The 21,368-nt window shown below is 47.0% G+C and overlaps 2 protein-coding genes and 1 long non-coding RNA gene across 5 annotated transcripts in view; 1 reads left to right on the forward strand and 2 right to left on the reverse strand.

Annotated features, from left to right (window-relative positions):
• The first annotated feature begins 291 nt into the window (after positions 1 to 291).
• Positions 292 to 9,596, forward strand: TACR2 (tachykinin receptor 2). The gene is made up of 5 exons (XM_021529123.4): positions 292 to 826; positions 3,907 to 4,101; positions 7,082 to 7,238; positions 7,893 to 8,089; positions 9,249 to 9,596. The coding sequence occupies exons 1-5, from the start codon at positions 423 to 425 to the stop codon at positions 9,442 to 9,444; spliced, it is 1,149 nt and encodes a 382-aa protein (XP_021384798.3). The 5' UTR covers positions 292 to 422; the 3' UTR covers positions 9,445 to 9,596.
• Positions 8,855 to 10,575, reverse strand: LOC146766992 (uncharacterized). Of its 2 annotated transcripts, XR_014956383.1 has the most exons (3): positions 10,437 to 10,575; positions 10,214 to 10,317; positions 8,855 to 9,287 (listed from the first exon to the last, which is right to left on the reverse strand). It is a non-coding gene; the product is annotated as an uncharacterized LOC146766992 (long non-coding RNA). The 2 variants fall into 2 exon arrangements; XR_014956382.1 differs by lacking the exon at positions 10,437 to 10,575 and having other exon boundaries at positions 10,214 to 10,354.
• Positions 10,576 to 11,712: 1,137 nt separating this feature from the next.
• The window catches only part of LOC110469887 (hexokinase-1), a 43,267-nt gene continuing 33,611 nt past the window's right edge, over positions 11,713 to 21,368 (reverse strand). For both annotated transcript variants that reach the window (XM_085583809.1, XM_021529078.4), the window contains exons 13-18: positions 21,181 to 21,276; positions 20,367 to 20,466; positions 18,304 to 18,487; positions 16,438 to 16,593; positions 15,539 to 15,772; positions 11,713 to 14,839 (exon numbers count right to left, since the gene is read on the reverse strand). In XM_085583809.1, the coding sequence (XP_085439935.1) occupies positions 14,695 to 14,839; positions 15,539 to 15,772; positions 16,438 to 16,593; positions 18,304 to 18,487; positions 20,367 to 20,466; positions 21,181 to 21,276 (915 nt within the window). In that variant the 3' untranslated portion in view covers positions 11,713 to 14,694. The remainder of the gene's footprint in view (positions 14,840 to 15,538; positions 15,773 to 16,437; positions 16,594 to 18,303; positions 18,488 to 20,366; positions 20,467 to 21,180; positions 21,277 to 21,368) is intronic.

Genomic DNA, 21,368 nt, shown 5'->3' on the forward strand with positions numbered 1-21,368 from the left:
TTTCTACGTGGATTGAAGTTTTTTTTGGCTTTTTCGCTTTTATGTTCTCTTGTCCCTGAAAGTAATCTAAAGGAAGACATCACTTGCCGCTGGCCTGGAAAACATCTTCCTTTCCCATTATTTCCTTCCTTTTTTAGAGGAAAAATAAACCTGAAGAAGAGAGTTGGTCTTTAGTTTTTTGCTCTTCAAGCATAGGTTAAAATGCCAGGGAAGAAGGAGGAGGCCCTTGGCATCTCTCATCTCCTCCTGAAGCTGCTTTGCATCACTTGCAAAACAGGACGAGAGGACATGAGACAGCTCATCCTGATGTCCTTTTAACAGCATTTGGTTAAATGCATGGAAATTCATACACCAGCATCTACTGCAAGGAAATGAGCAGATGCCAGAAGATTTTGTTTTACCCTTACAAGAAGTGAAAAGCCATGGGCATGTTTTCTGTTTTTAACGCGAGCAACGTTTCTTGGGCTGGCTCCCTCGAGGACGGCGGCAACTGGATGGCGGCAACCCAGTTCAGCCAGCCGGGCTGGAGAATCGCTCTCTGGGCCATCACCTACTCCTTCATCGTTGTCACATCCATCCTTGGCAACGCCACCATCATCTGGATTATTCTGGCACACAGGAGAATGAGGACTGCTACCAATTACTTCATCGTTAACTTGGCTCTTTCGGACCTGCTGATGTCCGCTTTCAACACCATCTTCAATTTTATCTATGCCAGCCACAATGTCTGGTATTTTGGTGAGGAATTCTGCAGGTTTCAGAACTGGTTCCCCATCACTGCAGTGTTTGTGAGCATTTACTCCATGACAGCAGTGGCTGCAGAGAGGTAAGAGGCGAATGGAGAAGATGAGGTCCAGAAAAGATCCCCTGTAAGTCATAAAATAAATGGTTGCAATAGTCTGTGCAGTTGGCCCCCACTCTGTCAGGTGCTGTATCAGCAAAGTGGAATGACTGCCAGACTGTGGGGTTTGATGCTAATTATGGTGTGATCTTCTGCTTTTTATCCCTGGTCTGAATCACACCTGAATCTGTAATGAGTGAAAGTGGCAGGTATTTTTGTTGTTCTTGCATTATTGATCATAAATTGTTTCCCAATCATCCTGAAAACTCTACTGTGGCTTTGTTGGTTTTTTGTTTTAACCATGACACTGATATATCTGTGAAAAGGAGAATCTACTGCAGGCTGCTGAAACTATCAGCAGTCCTAATCCTGCCGTGAGTCCAGCAAACCAGCAGAAATAATGGAAATTAGATTAGAAATGGCAGAGTCTGCTCCCCTGGTTCATTAGAATGGCTTCTTCTGAGAGGGAGGGAATTAATTACAGTGATTCTGTTTGACTTCTGGGGCAATTTGGTATTTTCATAAAATTCACTTCCAGCTACCAAGTCACTTTTACTTTAAGCCTTAATTGAGGGAGTTTGACTGTGTTTACAGCTCATTGTTAAATAGCATGAAGCTGTTTTTCCTTTTTACTAGAAAGTGGCTAAAAGCCTCTGGGAGTCTCCTCCCTTAAAGGCAACGCTGTGTGCAAGAAGGAGAGGAGTTATTTTCCTTTAGGCTCTGCTCCCCTTCCACCCTTCCTGTCTTCCCTGCGTTACTTCCCCTCTCCCTGCTGCAGCCTCAGGGACAGGGATTTATTTCCCTGGGGCAGCCTGACCCGGTGAAATAGCAGCGCTCCTTTAGCAAAGGGCTGAAAGAGCGGCTGTTTTATACACGTTGTCTGACAAAGAATATTTTTAAAAAGCTGTTTCAGCCTGTTGTCATGTCTTCCAACTCTTGTTCCTTGGGGATTTTTGGTGAAAGCACCTATATAGCCAAAATCTCTTTAGTCACGTGGCACAGATCAGAAAAAGAACTTAGCTCCTCACTGCAAACCATATTTAGGTATTCTTTGGTTAGCCTTAAAACAGATCCTGACGCTGTCTCCTGGAAACTCGACGCTTCCATTTATTAAGAGAACTCGTGTCCACTCCAGCCCCAATGTTTAACTTCTGCAAAAACAATATCTTCTGAAGTGGTTTATTTTAAGGAAGGAGGCTGAGAATTGATCTAAGTCACTTCTGTCTGGCATGGAAAAGCCCCTCACCGCTGGGTTTGGGATCCCTCCACTTCCCATTCCCAGAGCAGCTGTTCCCACTGCAGCGCTCGGGGCAGGAACGCAGCCTTATCGATCAGCTTGAGTTCCACACTCCACTTAGCAAAGGCTCCTGTGACCTGATTGGAAAGGGCACAAGAAGGTCCAAAATTCAGCTTGTTTTGCCTACATGCATGAGGAGCAGAGAAAGATTGTAGTCCCAGCATGCTGGGACGTCACAGGGGCATTCAGAGGGGGCACACCAAGCACGAGCAGCAGTGGGGGAAAAGGCCGTGCTGCCACACAGCAAGAGGGGCCAGGAGACCTCAGCAGGTTTGATAAATCTCCCAGCTTGCAGAAGCTCACCTAAAATCACAGCTTGCCTTGGGGGTGCATCCCTGGCAGCATGGGAAAGCCTGTAACACCTTTGATATCTGCAACACAGGCTGCAGTGACAGCACAGTGGTTGGCATCATTTCTTCCCAGGACTTGCCATTCTCTGAGGGTCACAGATCATCATTTCAGGCACTTCTGTGGGCAAACACTCTGGAGAATATGCACCAATGGATTCCTCCCTGACCAGACTTGAGCACTGTATAACACTTCCTATGGCAAGCTAAAGAAAAGCAAGGTGACATGAAAGTTTTATAGCTAAATAAGGCCCTGCTGCTGTGCAGCCCTGCACTGCTCACCGTGCTGCCTGTCCTGCAGCAGCAGCTGGGCAGAGCTCCCTGCCAACAGCCTGGCCAAGAGACAGCACAACTTGTCTGATTTTTTCCTTTGAAAACCAGGAGGCAATGGGCATTTTCCACTCTACTTTGCCTTTGTTAGAACCATGACAAAGAATAGGGGCAGCATGACAAGAAATGCATAATTGATTATGTAGTCGTTACAACACCGTGCATTTCCACACAAGGAACTTAAAACCAGAGGGCTCCTGAGTAATCCAATAGTCAGATGTGCCTGAGGGCTCTGAGCAGGTGTGGGATGAAAGGGTCAGCCCTTCCCTCCTCTGCAAGCACCAGTGCTCAGGCACTCACAGACAGAGGCAGACAGGACAAGTTTTCCACAGCTCAAAATCAGTGGGGGAAAAATCGGGGTAAATGATGAGTCAAGACCCCAGTCTGCTCTTGTGCTAATACAAAGCATCAGAGATTGACATAATTAGGAAGAATTATTAATTAAGAATGATGAATTAGAAAAGCTTGGCTGGGCTTTTTTTGGTAAGTCATTTGCAAAAATAAATAAAAGAGCGAGAATACTTGTTACAAGGACTTGGAGTAACAGGACAGGGGATCATGCTAATGGAGTGAAGGGTTAGAAGGGATATTGGGAGGAAATTCTTCCCCTGTGAGGGAGGTGAGGCCCTGGCACAGGGTGCCCAGAGAAGCTGTGGCTGTCCCATCCCTGGAAGTGTTCAAGGCCAGGTTGGACAGGGCTTGGAGCAACCTGAGATAGTGGAAGGTGTCCTGCCCATGGCTGTGGATTGGAACTAGGTAATCTTTAAGGTGCCTTCCAACCCAAACCATTGTGGGATTCTTTGAAAAAATTCCAAAAGGAGAATGCTTGCAAAACCTGTATGCAGAAGACACAAAGGACTGCTTCCTCTTCACACCAGAATCATCCATCCACGTGGGTTTAACAAATCCTTCCCTAAGACCTGCAATAATTCTTTTCAGAAAGGATTAGTTCCTTATTATTTACAGCCTGGAACCTGTCAAAATATCTATATTAATAAATCCCACTCACTCCCGGTGAGTTTTTACACTTGCTGCATTTGTTGAATAGCTTGCCAGTCTAACTGTAAAAGCACTACACCTGTTGCTTGCAGGTATGTGGCCATCATTCACCCCTTCAAGGCCAGGCTGTCTGCTGGAAGCACCAGAGGGATCATTGGGATGATCTGGCTGGTGGCGTTCGGCCTTGCCTTCCCGCAGTGCTTCTACGCCGAGATCACCGTGGACAACGGAACCATGAAGTGCATCGTGGTGTGGCCTGACGACGTTGGATCCAAGCACCAGCTGGCGTAAGAGACACCATGGAACTCCCAGCTCAGGCTAAAGCTAACCAGGAAAATAGTTTCATCTCCAAACTGCTGGCTATGGAGAGCGCTGGGAGAGAGAGCAGGAGAATGTGGGGCTGGGGCAGCCCATCTAAACTCAATTTAAGCCAGCTGTGGCAAAAGATGCCAGGTGATTGTGGTTCAGGGTAATCCTGAACCTGCCATCCTCCCCTGCTTTGAAAACTAGTAATGTCCAGAAACCCTACATACAGAGCTTGGGGAATTTAAAATAAACCAGTGCCAAAAGTCTCTAAGCAATCAGTAAATCCTGGTTTCAAAGGTTCTGGATTTTCTTCCTCTGTCAGGCAGGAGAAAACTGGGTACTTTAGTGCTGAGAAGCCACATAATTAGTTAAAAATGATGCTGCTCTTTGTGGGGGTAAAAGGAAAATAAAACCTGAGAGCAGCATGTTTCAAACATCCTAAGGTTTCATAGACATATTTATCTGGGCACACATCTGAGCTCCTGGAGGTTCCTGAGCCTCACAGTGATTTCCTCCTGCTTGAAATCAAGATTGTTCAAACAGATGAAACAAGCCATACCCTGCATTTAGGGTTTGTGCTGGGATTACTCATCATTCAAAGCACGCAGGGAGAAATTTATCAAACAAAACATATTTTTACAAAGTAGCAATGGAAGAAATGAGGAAAAGGAACAAATCGATTGACAAAGTGCAAACAAGTTTTCAAACCAAAACCCACCATGAAGGGTTTTGCCCGGCTCCATGCACATGGGACATTTTTCCTGCTCAGTCTTCATCTCTGGCAGGCAGCTGGATGCCTCCTCAACTCAGCTATTACCAGACTAACTGATTTTCACACTAATATGTGCCAAGTTCCATGACCTTTGTGTCATTTTGGCCAAGCTGCAGCATATTCAGTGGTTGCCAGTTGTTCCCAGTTGAGCAAAGAGTAAAATCAGGCTCAAACCTCTCATGTTTGGTGATGCCCCTCTTCCTGGGGACTCCTTTTTGGTACCCTTTGGTACTTCTTGGGGAACGGGGTGCCAGGCTCCTGTGGACTGAGGAGGAAGGAGAATAGATAACCACTAATACATGAGTCACTGGTGACTATTCCATTCGGATGAAAAGCGTGAGGTTTATCTCTCCCACATCCATGGCATGGAAAAGTTTCAAATGAGTTCCCCAGCATGCTGATAAAGTCCCTGTGGGCTGGAAAGGCTGGTTCTGAACGTGGCAAATAGCAGAGCAGATCCTTTCTGGGATCTCCAGCTGAAGAGCAGCAGCTCCTGACCACAATCCATCACTCACCAGCTCTCTCTCCCTGAACAGCCTCAGATCTGCAGGTTTTGGCATCTCTCTTAGGAAGGAAGTTGGAAACACTGCTCCCCAGAAATCATACCTAGTGATGGGTTTTTTGGGACAGATGCCTGCAACACAAATCATGGAGAAAAAGCCATGTGCAGCCATTCATATACTAGCAAAGAAAAGAAATACTAAGGAACACAAAGAAAAACAAAAAAAAAAAAAGAGAGCTGGGTTCCTATGTTTACTGTGTGTCCTCTGAATCCTTTGTAGTTGAATAAACCCATCTTTCAAGATTTCTAGACTTCAGAACATAGGAAAACCCTTTTCTGCAGGAAAGATGTATATAATTATGACAGAAAGAAGTAAAAAACCCTCCAAACAATGCACTACTGACTGCCAGTGTCTGAAAAAATATTAGATATAAAGGATATAGAAGTTTAACCAGAGTAAAGAAACTTAACCACAGAGGATTTTTCTTCTGGTGACAGGTTAACTTTGCAGCAAAGTAGTAAAGCTACAAGACTAAAGGTTTCTTTTTACGTGTGCTCAAACCCAGGCTCCCATCCTCCCTTCCTCCTCCCAGGACTGGAACCCTAAAAGGGCTTTGCTGCATTCCACACACAGATTTGGACCTTCAAAAGAGTAACTGCTCTGAGCACAATTGGAAAAAGTGTAAAACAAGCAGGGACAAACATGCCACATCTCACAAATATAGTATTTTTTTAATGCAGCCACCAGTCTGGGATTTGCAGCCACCCCAAGGAACAAACACCCATTTCAACAGTGCTCTAATGTGAGGAGTAACCCCAGAGCCTTGTCAGACTGAGAAAGACCATTTACACTCCCCCAGCCTTTTGGGGTCACTGCCAGCAGCGTGTGCCAGAGCCCTCCTGCCTAATCCTACTTTTCACACTGTTTATGTTAATTTGACAGCTGCTGCAAGGGACTGAGCAGGTTGTTCCCTTTCCATAAATGGTAGTTGCTTAAACTAATCAGCCCCCAGCATGAGGGAACCAGCAGAAGTTTGTGGGGTGACACAGAAAACTAGAAAGGGCTGAGGTTAAAATACAGCTAAGGGGATGCCAGTGGGGGGATGCTTCAGCTGGAGCAGGAACTGAGTGGCCTGCTGGTGGTATATTAACTCTGTGTGCCCATGCAAATAAAAACAGCCAGCTACACTAATACAGGCAACATCCCTTCCTCACTATCTGCATCTTTGTGCACCCTGTTAGCAGCCAGATATCTTCTGCAGTCCCTGATCTGGCTTTTTACCACTGTTGCCACTGCTGCATTCATCAAGTTACTCTATAGTTTCTGGATTATTCCTTTCCTATACCTGTGATTTAAGGGTTTGTACTTTTGCCACCATCTCTCTCTCTCCTGGCTGCAGTGGGATAGCAAAGCTCAATTCAGGTGGCCCTGGACTGCAACCCTCTGCTAAAAGATCAGTGATGTTACTCTGTCTTGAAAGGGAGTCCAGCCCAAGGACCACTCATCACACCACCAGAGAGATGAGATTTTGCTGTTTACAGAAGTCCCTGTAACAATAATTATAGGCAAAAATTCTTATTTGTGGTTTTGCTAATAGGAGCCAGCATATATATCCAAAAGCCAAGTTCTGAAAGAGCTCTCCAAGAGCCATACTGACTGTGAAAACTGCTTGTTCTTCTCTTTCAGGTACCACATTGCCGTGATTGTGTTGATTTATTTACTGCCTTTAATGGTGATGTTTGTTGCATACAGCATTATAGGAGTTACTCTGTGGAGCAGCACAGCTCCAGGCAACCACCTGAACAGAGTCCACTACGAACACCAAGTTAATGCCAAAAAAAAGGTCAGAAGTGAAACTTAAGTTCCCCAGCACACCAGCCCTGCTAGTTCCAGTTCCAAAATGGAGCTGGTGTTCCACAAAAAATCTTGTGGGATTGGGCTTGAAAGGTTAACAAAATATTTTGGGTCCGGGGTAAAAGGCATCAGCCTGCAAGTTTGAAAAAAAAAGGTGATTGCGTGCACCAGCCAGCCTTCAAGGAAGAAAGCTCACAGCAGCAGGCCAGCTGCCAGCAGCCCTTAGAGAGTGAAGAGGATCCACACGTTGCAGGATAAGCCAGGGTAAAACTCTAGAAGAGTGGAGCAGTCTCAGTGTAAGAGCAGTGATCTTGTTTCCCTGCACATCTCCCTGGTGCAGCTACAAGCAGCTCCTCTGCAGAGTCCTCTCAGTGCCCTGGGAAAGGTTTGCTGTAACCCCCGCCCTGTTCCCATCACCAGGGCACTCCCTCCCTGTTCCAGTTTCCACGGCCAGGGCACTCCCTCCCAGTTCCAGTTTTCATCACCAGGGCTGGTTTCTTTGCCACAGCAGTCCAGGTTTACATTCCACACTCTGCACTTTGGGAGGGCAAACCAGCCTCAAAGTGACACCAGCACTTCCCACTGCCCCAGCAAGCCCCAGAGCCCAGAGCCCAGGAATAACCCCTTTGTTTTGTTTTCCTAGTTTGTGAAGACAATGGTGGTAGTGGTGATCATTTTTGCCATCTGCTGGCTGCCCTATCACATATACTTCATCCTGGGGAGCTTCAAGGAAGACATCTACCAGCAGAAGTACATTCAGCAGGTGTATCTCGCCGTCTTCCTCCTTGCCATGAGCTCGACAATGTACAACCCCATTATCTACTGCTGCCTGAACCAGAGGTGAGGTAGTGTGAGCATGTGTGCACAAAGAAAACTCAAATCTCTGACTGAAAAAAAGCATAAATCTCAGGAGGTTAAAACAGCTGTGATTTTCAACTGCAGTCCCTAGGCCAACGAGACAACTTAACTGTGAGATGGGATGCACTCTGAGCTTTTAACTCAGCCCACAGTATTTTCTGTTTCTGAATAAAGTGCAAGCAGCAGTACAGGATCAGCACAGCCACATTTGCACCCATTTCCACATGCAGACCATCCTGTTTCCAAGGGGATGATCTGTAATCCCTGCACTGCATCTGCTGAGCCAATGCTCTTCCCAGGCCACCCCCAGCACAGTGCTGGGCTCACCCCCATGATGGGAAGCAGGAGCAGCCCACGGGTGACTGCAAGGTGCCATCGGGATGTGTCACCACGAGGGAGCAGCCAAGAAACGTCCCTCCTGCTCTGCGCTGGGAGGGCTGCGCCATGCAGGGCGCAGGGAGCTGCTCTGGCTGGGTCTCCGTGCCAAATCCTGCATCCATAACCCCCCCATGCCTCTTCAGGCTCGCTGTGAGCCTCAAAGGTAATCAATGGTTATCAGCACAAATCCTGTGCAGTTTCACCGGCACTGCAGCAGCCCAGTGTTTAACTCCAGCGTGATGCTGCGGGGCTCGCTCCTGTGAGCCTTTCAAACATCATCCTGCCTGTGAGCTGGCAAAGGAAGAGTTTTTCAGGCCATTCACCCAAACTGCATTTAGCATGAAACACACAAACATGTCCTCCCCCTCCTCTCTCAGAAAGCTGACAGCTTCCTCATTTATTTATTCATAGTTTTTTTTAAAAAGCTCCCAGTAGGTAAATGCATGTATTTTCCTCAGATTTTCTGTGTCTCACAAATGCAGTTACCAGCATGGTCAGCACCATCTACTGAGCACATCAAACACCCTGCCATTTCACTGATCACTATGTTAACTTAAAATACAAGGAAATCTGATCAGAAACTCCTAGTGCAACTCCCTCCATGCTTTCATGCATTTAGCTTTTCACCTTTTATTCCTTCGATTTCAGTAGAAATATTTATTTCCATAGTCATTCACAGGTAGAACCAAGTAATGAGTTTGTTCATTCTCTGCACAATTAGAAAGGTCATTTCACCATGTATTTGCTTTTCTCACTTTTACAGGTTTCGCTCTGGCTTCAAGCTAGCATTCCGGTGGTGTCCCTGCATAAAAGCAACAGAAAAAGACAAACTTAAACTTATGTCCCCATCTCTCTACCAGACAACCCACAGGAAGTCAAGAACAACAAGTTTCAACACAGAAACTCAGCTGAATGACAGAGAGAAGACATCATTTACCCTCACCCAATCAACACTTTGATTTCCTGCTCCTGGTTCTGTATCCCCATACACCATGCCAAGGCAGCAGATCTGAAGAAGCCTGAAAAGCAAGTCTTTTTCTCTGGAGCAAGTGTTTCTTACAGGACTTCTTTAGATGCCATCAGCATTGAAGGCAGTGTGTTGATAACATTTATATCCATGTAGGTCCAAATATCACCCAGCTACGGGTATGAGTTTAGCCCTCCCTTACATCTCCTGACTTCAGTTCCACCAAGACACTTCAAGTCAGGAAAAAGGTGATGGAGCAGAAAGGCTGGGGCTCCTGTGGCCCAGCTGGGATGGACCCCCAGGGCTGTGTGGGCAGCCAAATCCCATGGTACAGCAGCCCCAGGGCACTGTGGGCCAAAGCCTGTTTACAACAAAGGCAAACACTAACACATCCAAACTGAAAAATCCAGCCTGCCCTCAAAATTTTCTGCATTCTGGGATTTTCATGCCTACAATTTCACCAGCAGAAACAGTTCCTTAAGATGCTGTCATTACATGGATTTCTATAACCTCGTCCCAAAATACAATGATGTTTTCTTATTAAACCATGCTCAAGTGACTTCTGCTTCACATTAATTGTGGTGCCTAATTTAGAGCGCGAGGCTCTCAAAAGAGTCAGTAGCCAGGGATGGCCACTGGCTTGGTCAGGGCTCATGGATCCAATCAGAATCCACCTCCTTTACATCCTTTTAGTCCTAACAGCAGTGGTCCATCACTGTGTTTTCCCAGATAGTCCCTTCACCTTCCCTTTCCAGACTTACCCCATATTTATCCTCGTTGCTCTTCCCAGATATGAAAATAAAGGCTGAAATATGTCATCTTCCCAGCCTGAAGCATTATGTGCAGGCACACAAAATAGGAGAATCTGAAATATAAACATTATGTAAAAGTAATACAGCATTCAATAATGGTGTGGTAACTTAGCACCTTACAATCACCTTCACTTCTCATGCCAGGTTTGTAAATAATATCATAGAGCCATACCTTATCAATTAAAAAGCTCCTGTAATGTTGACAAGATCCAATTATTTGAAATATTCTCCTCTGCTCTGTGAAAGACAAAGTGCTGCCAGGCTTAAATTCTGCAGTAAATTCACTGAAAATGTTCATGGCTTGAACTGAAAGAGAACTCAGGGATATAATTTTGCCAAGGCTGCTCCAAAACAGGTATGAGATACACATGCTTTCTCCACTTCTCCACCTCCCTGGCTCTGTGGAGAACAATTATGTTATGCAACCAACTTGTTCCACTGTTGGGACAAGAGAGCCCAGGCCCCTCTGAAAAAGTTCATGATTTTAAATCATTCCAGCAGACAGTTTCTAGTGTGATGATACGTGGCCAGGCCTCTGCCCAGGCCAGCCTGCTCTTCCCACACCTGCCCTGCTGGGGTGTGTGCTGGGAGAGGGAGAGCAACAAGAGGCATTTACAGACAGCCACCACCAAGTCACTCTGCCAAAGGGATGGAAAACCCTTTGGGAGGGATGCTCTGCCAGGCACACATCCCTGGCACCAGGCGAGACATGGCAGAGACTCCTGCTCCAAGGAACTGAAGGACACCTACTCACAGAGTTCAGTATTTGATATATGTGAGCTGCACTCCCCCTGCCCAGCTGCTGTGACTCTAAGGCCTTTAAACTCTGCAGCTTTCTAATGCAGAGTTTTTTAGATTAAACAGGCCTATCTTGAGCATCCCACCTTCCCCCTCCCTCTTCCATGACACCTGAACATCCAGCCAGAGTCTATTGCAGATGGCCCAGAGTCACACACGTGCTGCATCCCCATGCAGTCCCTGACTGGCACTGATGTTTTCTGACAGCTCGAGGCATCTCCTTCTCTTGTTGGGAAGCAGAGAGCACAGGATGATTTCTTCACGTTACAAAAGGAATTCTCCATGCCCTGACAGACTCACAGTGCAGATCGTGAGGTTTTATCCCATAGAAAAAGCAACAGTTAAGGAGGCAGAGCTGCTCCAAGCTCTTGTTACACGAAGGCAGCCCAAGGCAAGCTACGTTATTGCTGTGATACATGAGGCAACAGGAACACCATGCCCCATGGTAGGTACATGCAATTCTCCATTAATAAATATAGACAGGATTAAATACCACACAGCAGTAAAGACATCCAGGCCAGCAATAAGTCCCTCCCCTGCATGTTCACTTGTGCTCCAAGTAGCAAAGCAGTGCCTGCAGTCAGTAAAGAAAAACACTTGAAGAATCTCATTTTTATGGCAAAAGAACAAACAAAAAGCACAGAACAGGGTTCAAAAGTTCAGAAACACTTTATTTTGCCTTCTGCTATTTTCTTAAGAAAACAAAACAAAACAAAACAAGGTCTGCTTGTTTTAAAACCCATTCAAAAGGCTTCTGAGAGAACCCCAGAGGAGTAAGGAGCAGATGACATTACAACAAGGGTATGCAAATGGTCTTTTCCCCAGGAAATATAAGATTTTTGTGTTCGTATTGCAGTAATTACAGCTTAACAGTTAAGAGGACTGTGATAATATTCACCAAGCCTAAAAAGCTTTAAGAAAGACATCTCAGTCATTGCTTGGATAACACTGGAGACATTTCTTCAGACAGTTATAGCTTGTGATTCACTTGAAACAGTTTCCTAGGGGAAAGAAGTAGTCTGGAAATGGAAATCCCACCATGTCTCCCTTTGGAAAAGAACCGCCATGTCTTAGCAAATACATCAACTATGGTCCACGGTAGGAAAAGTTAGAAACACAAACTCACTCCCTATTTGTTATGAGCTGGATCCAATAAACAAAACGACCTATGCCAGCATCTCCACAGTCACCCTGAGACCAAGTTTAACTTCCACTTCTCCTTCACCCTTTATCCTGCACTGAGCCTGGCCCTCAGGTGCTGAAGAGCTTCAAACCCAGGTCCCCAGGCATGGCTCACACCACCCCTACAGCACTGCCGATGGCAGGCACAAGATTTGCAAACCTTCAAGCAATTCAAATGCAACGTGCCCTCTGTGCCCAAAAAGCTTCTCACCTTCTTCTGTCTCCTGTTTGGGGTCATAGCTGCACCTCAAGGCTGACAGAGACTACTCAAGCCATAACACAAACTGTGCTGTTGGAGAAGCACTGCTTTAGCAAAAGGGGTTTCATCTCCAACAGCTCCCACACAGGCAGTGCCAGCCAGTGGTGTAGGAGCACCGGACACCGGGACTGTGCTGAGGTTAACCCTACGCACACGTGGAGCTCACGGACACGCCGGACCCATCACCAGCCTAATGAAACCACGCTGCCCTTGGTGCAGCACCCCGAGGTCCTCCTGCTCCACAGATCCCCCTGCACAAGATGGGGCACGAGGGGCACCCGGACGAGCCACACGGCCCCTAAGATTTGGGCGCTGTCAGCGCTGTGCCTCTGCTGAACTACAGCAGGAAACACGAGGCACGGGGACCTGTGTGAATCTGACCCCGAATGCCCGGGAATAAAAACACACACACAAAACACAGGCACCACTGGGATTATGCTGCAGCTCTCCCTACACAATAGGTCTTCCCAAAGCACTAAGCCACCAGCCAACAGCACCTCTTCCAGAAAGAACCACTAAACACCAGTTAACGCACATCAAAAAAGTTTAATATTTTCACAAGTATCACGTAACACTAGTACTGGAGCTACTAGTGTGTAAAGTAAAAAGACCCTCTACCTTTGCAAAACCAGTTAGGCATGCAATTTTTCAGGTAGACACACACTTAAAGCTGCAATGACTGTGACTTACAGGTTACTTTACAACATTCACTCACAGTGCACCATAATGCATATTGAAATGTTATCAATAGGTAGGGCAATCCAAATCTTAGGGAGTGGAACGAGAACAGAGAAGAGTAGCCTGCAAATTTCCATCTACTTTCTGCAGGAAAAGGCAGCAGGGAAAACCATGCGGACATCTCAGATTCATTTTTGGTAGAAGAGTGGGAATTAAGGACTACTGTGTGGTCTCCCTTTTTGCAGAAAGTGGCATGACTTAAAAATGTTACTCAACATGTACCTTCCTAACTGCTTCTCAGTTTAAGTGATGCAACTGGTATGCAAATATAATAATGGCATCAACTGGACAGAGGACAGGGTACACCACATGTAAATGATCTGCTGTTGCTTTCGTCCTTGGAATAAGCTACACCCAATTTTGGCTTTTTGGCTTGTTTATGCACCTGGGTCCTCAAAGGCAAGATCAAAACGCAACCTTCCTCTTCCTTTCTGCGCACTAACTCTGGCCGAGTGTTTGTGTTCTGAGTGACTGCTGGACAGCATTAAAGATTAAAGCTCTGTGTGGAAGCAAATACCCATTTAAGGCGAGAGACGGAAGTAGGCGCATCCGGGGGATGGGGCTGGGCTGCAGGTTTAGTGGAAGGGCAGCTGCAGTGCCCTAGACTAACAAGAAGAGACAGGAACTATTTTCTATAAGAACCCTTTGACAGAAGAATACAGCACAGCCGTGTAGGGAGCATAGATCTACTGATTTCGCAGGTCTGGAGATTTGGATTACCCCAGTCACCAACCACTCAGCTTTACTCTTTAGGGATTTCTCGCCAAAACGTGATGGATTTCACCCAGTAATACAGCACTACTCACAGAAGCAATGGGGAATACCAGTGGAACCAGATCTGTGGGACAAGGATATTTACTTTCACCATGACAAGAGGCATCAAGAAAGTGAGTAAGTCACAGTGTCAAGTCCCACTACAGAGTTACGTGCGTGCACAGTGCTGACACACCAAAATGTTTTCACAACCGCTGGAGACGAAACAACAGCAGGTAGATAATGCAGGAGGGAGCTGTTGCTTCCCCGTCACTTAAAAGCATCAACACCCAGGTCTGGTGGTCAGCGTGCTGGCAGTGTGCTTAACAGGGATGCTGCAAAGAACACGTTTGGTACGATGCAACGGGAGCTCTCAACGCACATCACTTGGGGGCAATTTTGTCTCGGACAACAACTGATTTTTGACAACTGCAGAAATTATAGACTGTTTTTTTTTTCCATGACCTACACATGAGGAAGGTACCAACAAGGTGAGTAAGAAACATGCAGATTGGGGTCCAGAAACAGGAGATATTATTAAGAGCACACATTCTATCTTGTATCCTATTTTCTTATGTCATTAGTTGTAATTTTTTTTCCCCCGATAAAGCAGTGAGTTCTGAGTTTTTTACCAGTTCTGACTACGCAGTCGCTGCTTTATGAGAAACACAAGACAGAATTGAGGCCAGGATTGTGGAGTTCAGTTCTGCTCAGCCTCACGAAGCCTGCATCCCACCGCTGTGATGAGCGCTGCCCCTTTCCCGCTGCCGTCCTCCGACAGCAGGAAGGTCACATCGCAGTTGGGTGCCAGATCTTTCACTGTTTGGTGCATGATCCTCGAGAAGCTGTGAAAGGAAACAGGGCAGTGGGTGAGGAAGGCCCTGCAGCAACTGTGGAGCACTGCCACAGGCATTTGCACTGCGTTCCCTTTCATCAGGCTAAGAAGTAAAATGTTGGAAATCAGGGTGGATTTGAAGCCTGGGAGCAGTAGGAGTCAAAGGAAAAAAGCACTTGCATCCCAGCTCCGCCTGTCTGTGTGAGGTTAACTGGCATCAGGAATCCACAGCAAAGGGAAAAGAACAGACCACGTGAGTCCCCTCCTTCCCACCCATCTCCCTCCATGCACACTAGAGGTGGGCACTAGTTCTCTTCTCCTGCCCCCAGCATTTTAGACTCCTGCCCTCACCTGCATTGTTCTGCAGCAGCTCTTCTCTGCTGGACACTGAAAAGAAACATCCTCCAAAAAGGCACCAGACATTTCAGCACTGCTCTGTCATTGCCTGTCCAGAGCCAAGAGATCCTTCCCTTGCTACACAGCTTCCAATACTCAGCAAGCTGTGTCCCCTTCAGTTTCTCACCACCCCAATAATTTTTCACAAGTCATTCTTGATCCTCTTGTTGCCCTTCATAAAGCCCTGAGCCCCCTGAGTAAGACTTTTTTTCCCCTGGCTCTTATTCCAGCAAGTGAGAGAGTCCAGCTGGGAGCATCAAGAGGAAGGACGTGCACGCAAGGCACAAACAAATGCTGAGAAGCAAACACTCACTGTGGGTGGAGTTTGTAGAGAGTGCCATCCACACCAACCGTTATCTCCAGGCGCTCTAACCCTCTGTTCTCCCTAATTTTATCTACAATGGCAGCCATTCCAGCGCCACACAGCTGGGCTGCTCGCCTCGACACCGCCCCGCAGACTGTCTTGACAATGATGCTGTCGTCACAGGTGCTGTTGAGCCCCAGCTGCTGGAGGATGGTTCGCACCTGCAGCAAGGCTAACCTGTCACTGTGGGAGGAGAACACGGTGTTACAGGTTTCCCTCAGTCGAGCCATAAGCCCCACTGCACTGATGGTGCACCCACCCCAGGTAGCAGCCTCTCCTGACAGCACAAGTGACCCTGGGGAATGCAAATTCAGTCACCCCTGCACTTTGCTGCAGGGCAGGGAAGGGGTGCAAGCAGCAACAGAGGCTCCAAGTCCAGCTCTGCACTGCCTCCCCTACTCTTTGCTTAACATGGGGCATTCCAGGAAAATATTTTTAACAATGACCTCGGGTTTTTCTTCCCCCGTGAAGCCTCAGAGATTGCTTTAAAATACAGAGTCCAAGCAATAAAAGCACAAAAACACCCAGTAAGCAGTGCTCACTCAGCTAGTGCTCATTCAATTCCACAACTGCACTTAAACACACACAAGGGGCCCAGGAAAATGGCTTGATTTCCAAACAAGGAAATAAAATGATAGAGTGAGGGAATCCTTAACAGCCCTTCTGAGGGTTTAGAAGTGAGCATTGCTAGAAATGCAGTACATATTGTAAGGAATCCTCCTGCACACACACAGACTGAAACCCAAATTCTCTCCAGAGAAGCAAGCAATGCTCTCCAGCTGTCCCTCCCCCATCCAGCAGTGTCACCAGACAAACACTCCAAGCAGCCTCCCCTGCAGTGCTCTTACCTCTCAATCTGAGAAAGGAACTTGGTTTCAAAGATATGTCTGGTCTTCAGTGTCTCTGAAATCTGGCCTCGGAACAGGAAACCCCGTTTGGTGAAGTCGATCAAAATATTGCGGACTATTTCCCCCAGGTACATGCCGCTGATCATTTTCTCATACCTGCAAGGAAAAACAGCTCACAGGGAATCTGCCCATGCTTGCAAAGGCAGCATGACAGGTGTGTTATCAGGCAAGTGCCCTATGCACATAGGGCTACAGGGGTAAGCATCACTCCTGGGACACTCCTCATCCTGTGCTACACAGAGGTCTGCAGGTGGAAGATATTTCCTCTCTCTAGTTTGAGGCAAGACTGCAAGTGGGAAACTAGGGTCCTGTGTGCAGAGTTGGAGGCTGAGAGAGGTTCCTCCCTGGCTGCCTACTGGAAACCAAGTGTTTGAATTAACTGAAAAGAATAAATCAACCCAACCGACCATCAGCTTGCCAACTTGCAGGTCAGTGGTCCTGTGAATAGGCTGGATATGGTTATTTCCATCCTTTATATTGCAGAGGGTTGGTTTTGAAGCACAGGATTCCCTTAAAAACGCTACATTTGCAGTGACTGTACCTCGTGGTTTCCCTGCAATTTTGCTGCATGGAGCCACTGAGCTTCTTCTGTTTGGAGGTCTCAGCCATGTTTTGCTCTCCCTCCTGTCCAGCATCATTCTGGTTTAAATGGAGCATTTTGGGGTCTGTGAGTTGTCCTTACCAACAAGAACTGAACAGTTCGATTTCCTAAGAAGGGCATTCAGTGATGCATCCTTTATTTCACCTCCTGAAGCTCTACAGCAGGGCCTGTGCCCTGGGCTGAGCAGAGCCCAGCACACCATCCCGCTGGAAGCAGGCCACGCAGTCCATTTAATACCATGAGCTCTCTCAAGCTTGTACCCAGCAAGTTTCCCCCCTCCTGAGTGCCTATCTCTGGAATAAATTATTCCCCTGGCAGTCTCCACTACTGCCCTTGGCTGCTTACTCCACGCCAACTCTGCTGCTGCATCAGGCTCGCTCCACGTCTGCCCCTCTGGGTCTGCTTGAGCCTCAGCTTCTAAAGAGCTTCCCGTGGGACTTGCCAACTTGTCTGTATTCCTCAGGTTTTGTGGGCAGATTTACCCTATTCACAAAATCTTTTTAAAAGCTCCTGGCATCAAAGCACTGCTGCAAAGAAATGATGAAAGACTAGTCCTAGCAAGCAACAGTCTCAGCCCAGTTTTCATCAGTGCTGGGTACGCATCTCCTTGTCAAGTTTTTCTTGAAGGGGACAGAGAAGTACTTGTTCAAACAAAAGCTGAACCCCAAAAAGAGGACCTAACTCCAGAAGCAAGAAAGGCAGGTCCTTGAACATGACTTATCCCATCCAGAAAATTGCCTGAAATAAGAGCTGGCCTCAACTGCTTGAGAGCTCCTGACTGCTTTACAGAGAGCAGCTCCAAGCTTTAACCACGCCAGCTGGTGTAAGTTCAGGACTTCCACAGGCACAGCCCTCTACAAAGAGAGTTCAGCTAAAAGAGATTAACCTGGGACCCAGAGTAAAAGAATGACTAGCCATCATATCCCCTCTGTACAGCACAGGATGAGAAAAAGGGCCTCTTCATAATTTCAAGACTTCTGAAATCCTACTGAAAGCATTGCTGTTGAGTCCCATGGCAGCAACTAAGTCACAAAAAAGCAGTATCCAGGAAAAGCACAGAGAGGGGAGATCCCACAGGATAGCAGGACTGCAGTAACTTTCCACTCTTAACCTCTCCTTTCTCAACTGGGAGAAACCCAGTTCTGTCTTAGAAGCACTTAATGCAGGCTGGCTCATATGTACAGCACACATTTATGCTGCAGTACCTCTGCTTGCCAGCATTCAGGGAGAAGTCATCGACTGCTTTGTCATATATTGTCCTGATGTCGTCCAGGCACCCGTTGTCCCCGAAGGCTCCCCACTCCGTGTTCACACACATCCTCCCCTGCTCACCATCCACCATCTCGATGTTTCTCATCTCCTCCATGTAACAGGCATTGCTGCCCGTTCCTGAAAGAAACACTGAGGTTACTCTTTGGCTGGAACAGAACAAGGCTAAAGCCAGCACCACAGCCCTGACAAACTTTCTGGGGGACCTTCAATGTTGTTCTTTTCTGAAAGAAGTAGTTGAATCATCATTTGAAACATCACAAAAACAACCCCAATCCCTGACTCTTGGACAGCCCTAAAGGGAAGGAGACCATGACTCCTGTGGTGCATTGCTCAGGGTGGCTCAGAGAGGAAGCTCACCCAGGCCAGCTGGGCTGAAGGTCCCACGCTGCAGGGAGGAAAAGCAGGGCAGCCCTTTCAGCACACCAAACCTCACATGCTTCTGACCCCAAAACTTCAGGAAGCAGAGAGCTTGGGAACCACCTTCCATAAAGCCCACAGTATTCAGGGAAAAATATGTTGAACTGAAAACCTCAGCAAGTTCTGAGGTAGCACGGGGTTTACCAGCTGATTGCTTGGTGGGTTTTCCGATTTTAATTGCTTATTTTCTACAGCAGGAAGGTCACTTCAATGTTGAGATGAGGCCATATCTGATATTTCTTCAAAGAGGCTCCTAAGAAGTGTGGCAAAGTGCTCCATGTACACAGAGGTCTTTAGGGAGGAAAGCTTTACTAGCAAAGAGAGGCAGCTTTAGCTGCTACCAGGGCAAAAGTTCTTTTCAAGTTATTAAACTCTCATTTAATCCTGCATCACAGATTATATACCAGTTGCTACACTACAGCTCGTCTGTTTTCTTTTGCCGTGTTTTTAGGGAATTACATCAATACAGTCTGAGCTAAAATAGATCCTCCCACAGATCCCTTCCCTGCTGCAGGAGAGCTGAGCCCTAGCACAGGGTTTGGCAGGGGGAATGTCTGGGTTTGCAGGCTGACAGCCAGGTTTGCAGGAGCAAACCAGACCAAATCCAACCAGGGCCTGACCTCCCTCAGGTGCTGTCAGCCAGGCAGGGTAGAGGGAGCTGTCAGAGTCCTGGGGCTTTCATTCCCATTATCCCAGAGGTGCCCAGGCCACCTCTGACACCCTGCTCTGCACACAGACACGCTGGCTGCACAGCAGATCTGGCAGGGCTGCAGTGGATGGTCTCCAGGGGGTGTCTCAGCACCCCAAGGACACGCTGTCCTTCCTGGTGGGAACTCTGCTTCCTGCAATCACGGCACGGTGGAGCTGCGCAGGCACGGCTTCCTGCCCACACTGCATGTGCTGACTCACCCTGGATGTTTTCCAGCTGTCTGCAGGAGAAATTGGTGGTGTTTTATTTTCCTACAAGGCACTTCACAACTGAAAGCACTACTAAAGCTTGCAGGTGCCTTGTCTCCTTTCCTGCCATGGAAAACTCATTTCTCTGGAGAGCTCTGGGAATTCACACTGCCCCATGACTCAGGCTCCCCAAGCGTGGCATTTGCAGAGGCATCAGCAGTCGCTGTGGAATTACTTCAGCTGTCTCACTGCTGGGAAGGGAGCTGTGTGCCTGTGCTCAGTCTCTCACAGCTCTCCACCATCTGGGAATTGTGGCTGCATTTTGCAGCTTTATTCTGAGAGACCACTTGGCTTGAGGAAAGCTGTGGGCCACCATAACATCCAGCAGGGACACTCTGACAGGCCAAACTAACTGGAGTTACTGAGGCTCCCTGAGCCCACATCTGCTTCCTTCCCAGGCAGCAGCATGCCTTTACCAGACAAAACAGGCAGAATTTAATGTGTATCACAGCCTTGGTTATCTCGACTGATTGTGGACAGAACTAAGCTGGCTGTTGAATTTTGCTCTCTTTTACTCCTAGATATCCTAGCTTTATTTTCAGTTAACCACAGGGATGCCTCCACGAGAACACAGACAGATGTGTGGATATGCTGTTTAATAAAAAGCAGCTCTAACACATACCCACAATGAGCCCAATTTCACAGTTTGGATCTTCATAAGCACAAGTCATCATTGTGCCCACTGTGTCATTCACCACAGCCACCACATCCAAGTCAAATTCCTTTGGGAGAAAGAAAATAGCAGTGAGAACTCTGGGCTAGGGGCAGTCCCTTCCAACAAAGGGGATGATGTAGAAACACACTGGAAACAACAGAAAGCATCAGCCCGATTTCACACATGCAAAAACAGGAACCTAATCTAGCAGCAGACAGCTAAGGTATGTGCTCTACCTATGACAGACTGTCTTCAGAATGAAGTTTATCCCTGGCTTAAGTATGTTTAGGCACTTATCTTTTACACAGGGACATGGTATAAACATCAGTATCACAGCAATTGTGTAGCAACTCCGGTAACAAAGGTTTTAAGATTTCCTTTTCATTGGCTGATAAATGTGCAAAATTAACACCTTTCTCAGGTGTATTTTTCTTCCCTTGCTAGAAAGTTTTGCCCAAACTTGTTGAGGCTTTTTCAAGATCAAGAAGAGGAGGAGAAAACTGTCCTTTAGGGTGCACCAAGGTGCATTCCTACAGACACCTCTTTGAAAACTCCTGCTTTCTTCAAGCACGTGGAAATTGCCACAGAGTTTGAAAGAAGCCTTGAAAGTTCTGGCAAATGTGGAATGTCAGAAGCCTCTGGGGAAAAACACTCTTCTGTGCAAGACAGGAGACACAGCCTTTGTCTACTAAGGCACACAGATCCTGTGAGAGGGAGCCAGCCTGACCCACAAGGTCTGTCAAGTCTGGAGACTAGTAGAATGAAGGAAAAGAAAAATCACCTCTCTTCTTTTAATTCCTTCTCTAAGTAAATATACCACATCTTCTCCCTCACAGTCTGTAGCTTTGAAGCCTTTTGTCCAATTGAGAAGGATACCCTATAAAGCAAGAAAAGAGGTTATCAAGTTGCTGGGACTCAGATGTTATTCTGTACACTTAACTTCTCAAATACTTTAGTGTGATGTTTTAC

The sequence above is a fragment of the Lonchura striata genome, chromosome 6 (genome assembly GCF_050655825.1).
Source record: "Lonchura striata isolate lonStrDom1 chromosome 6, ASM5065582v1, whole genome shotgun sequence".
Classification (NCBI taxonomy): domain Eukaryota; kingdom Metazoa; phylum Chordata; class Aves; order Passeriformes; family Estrildidae; genus Lonchura; species Lonchura striata.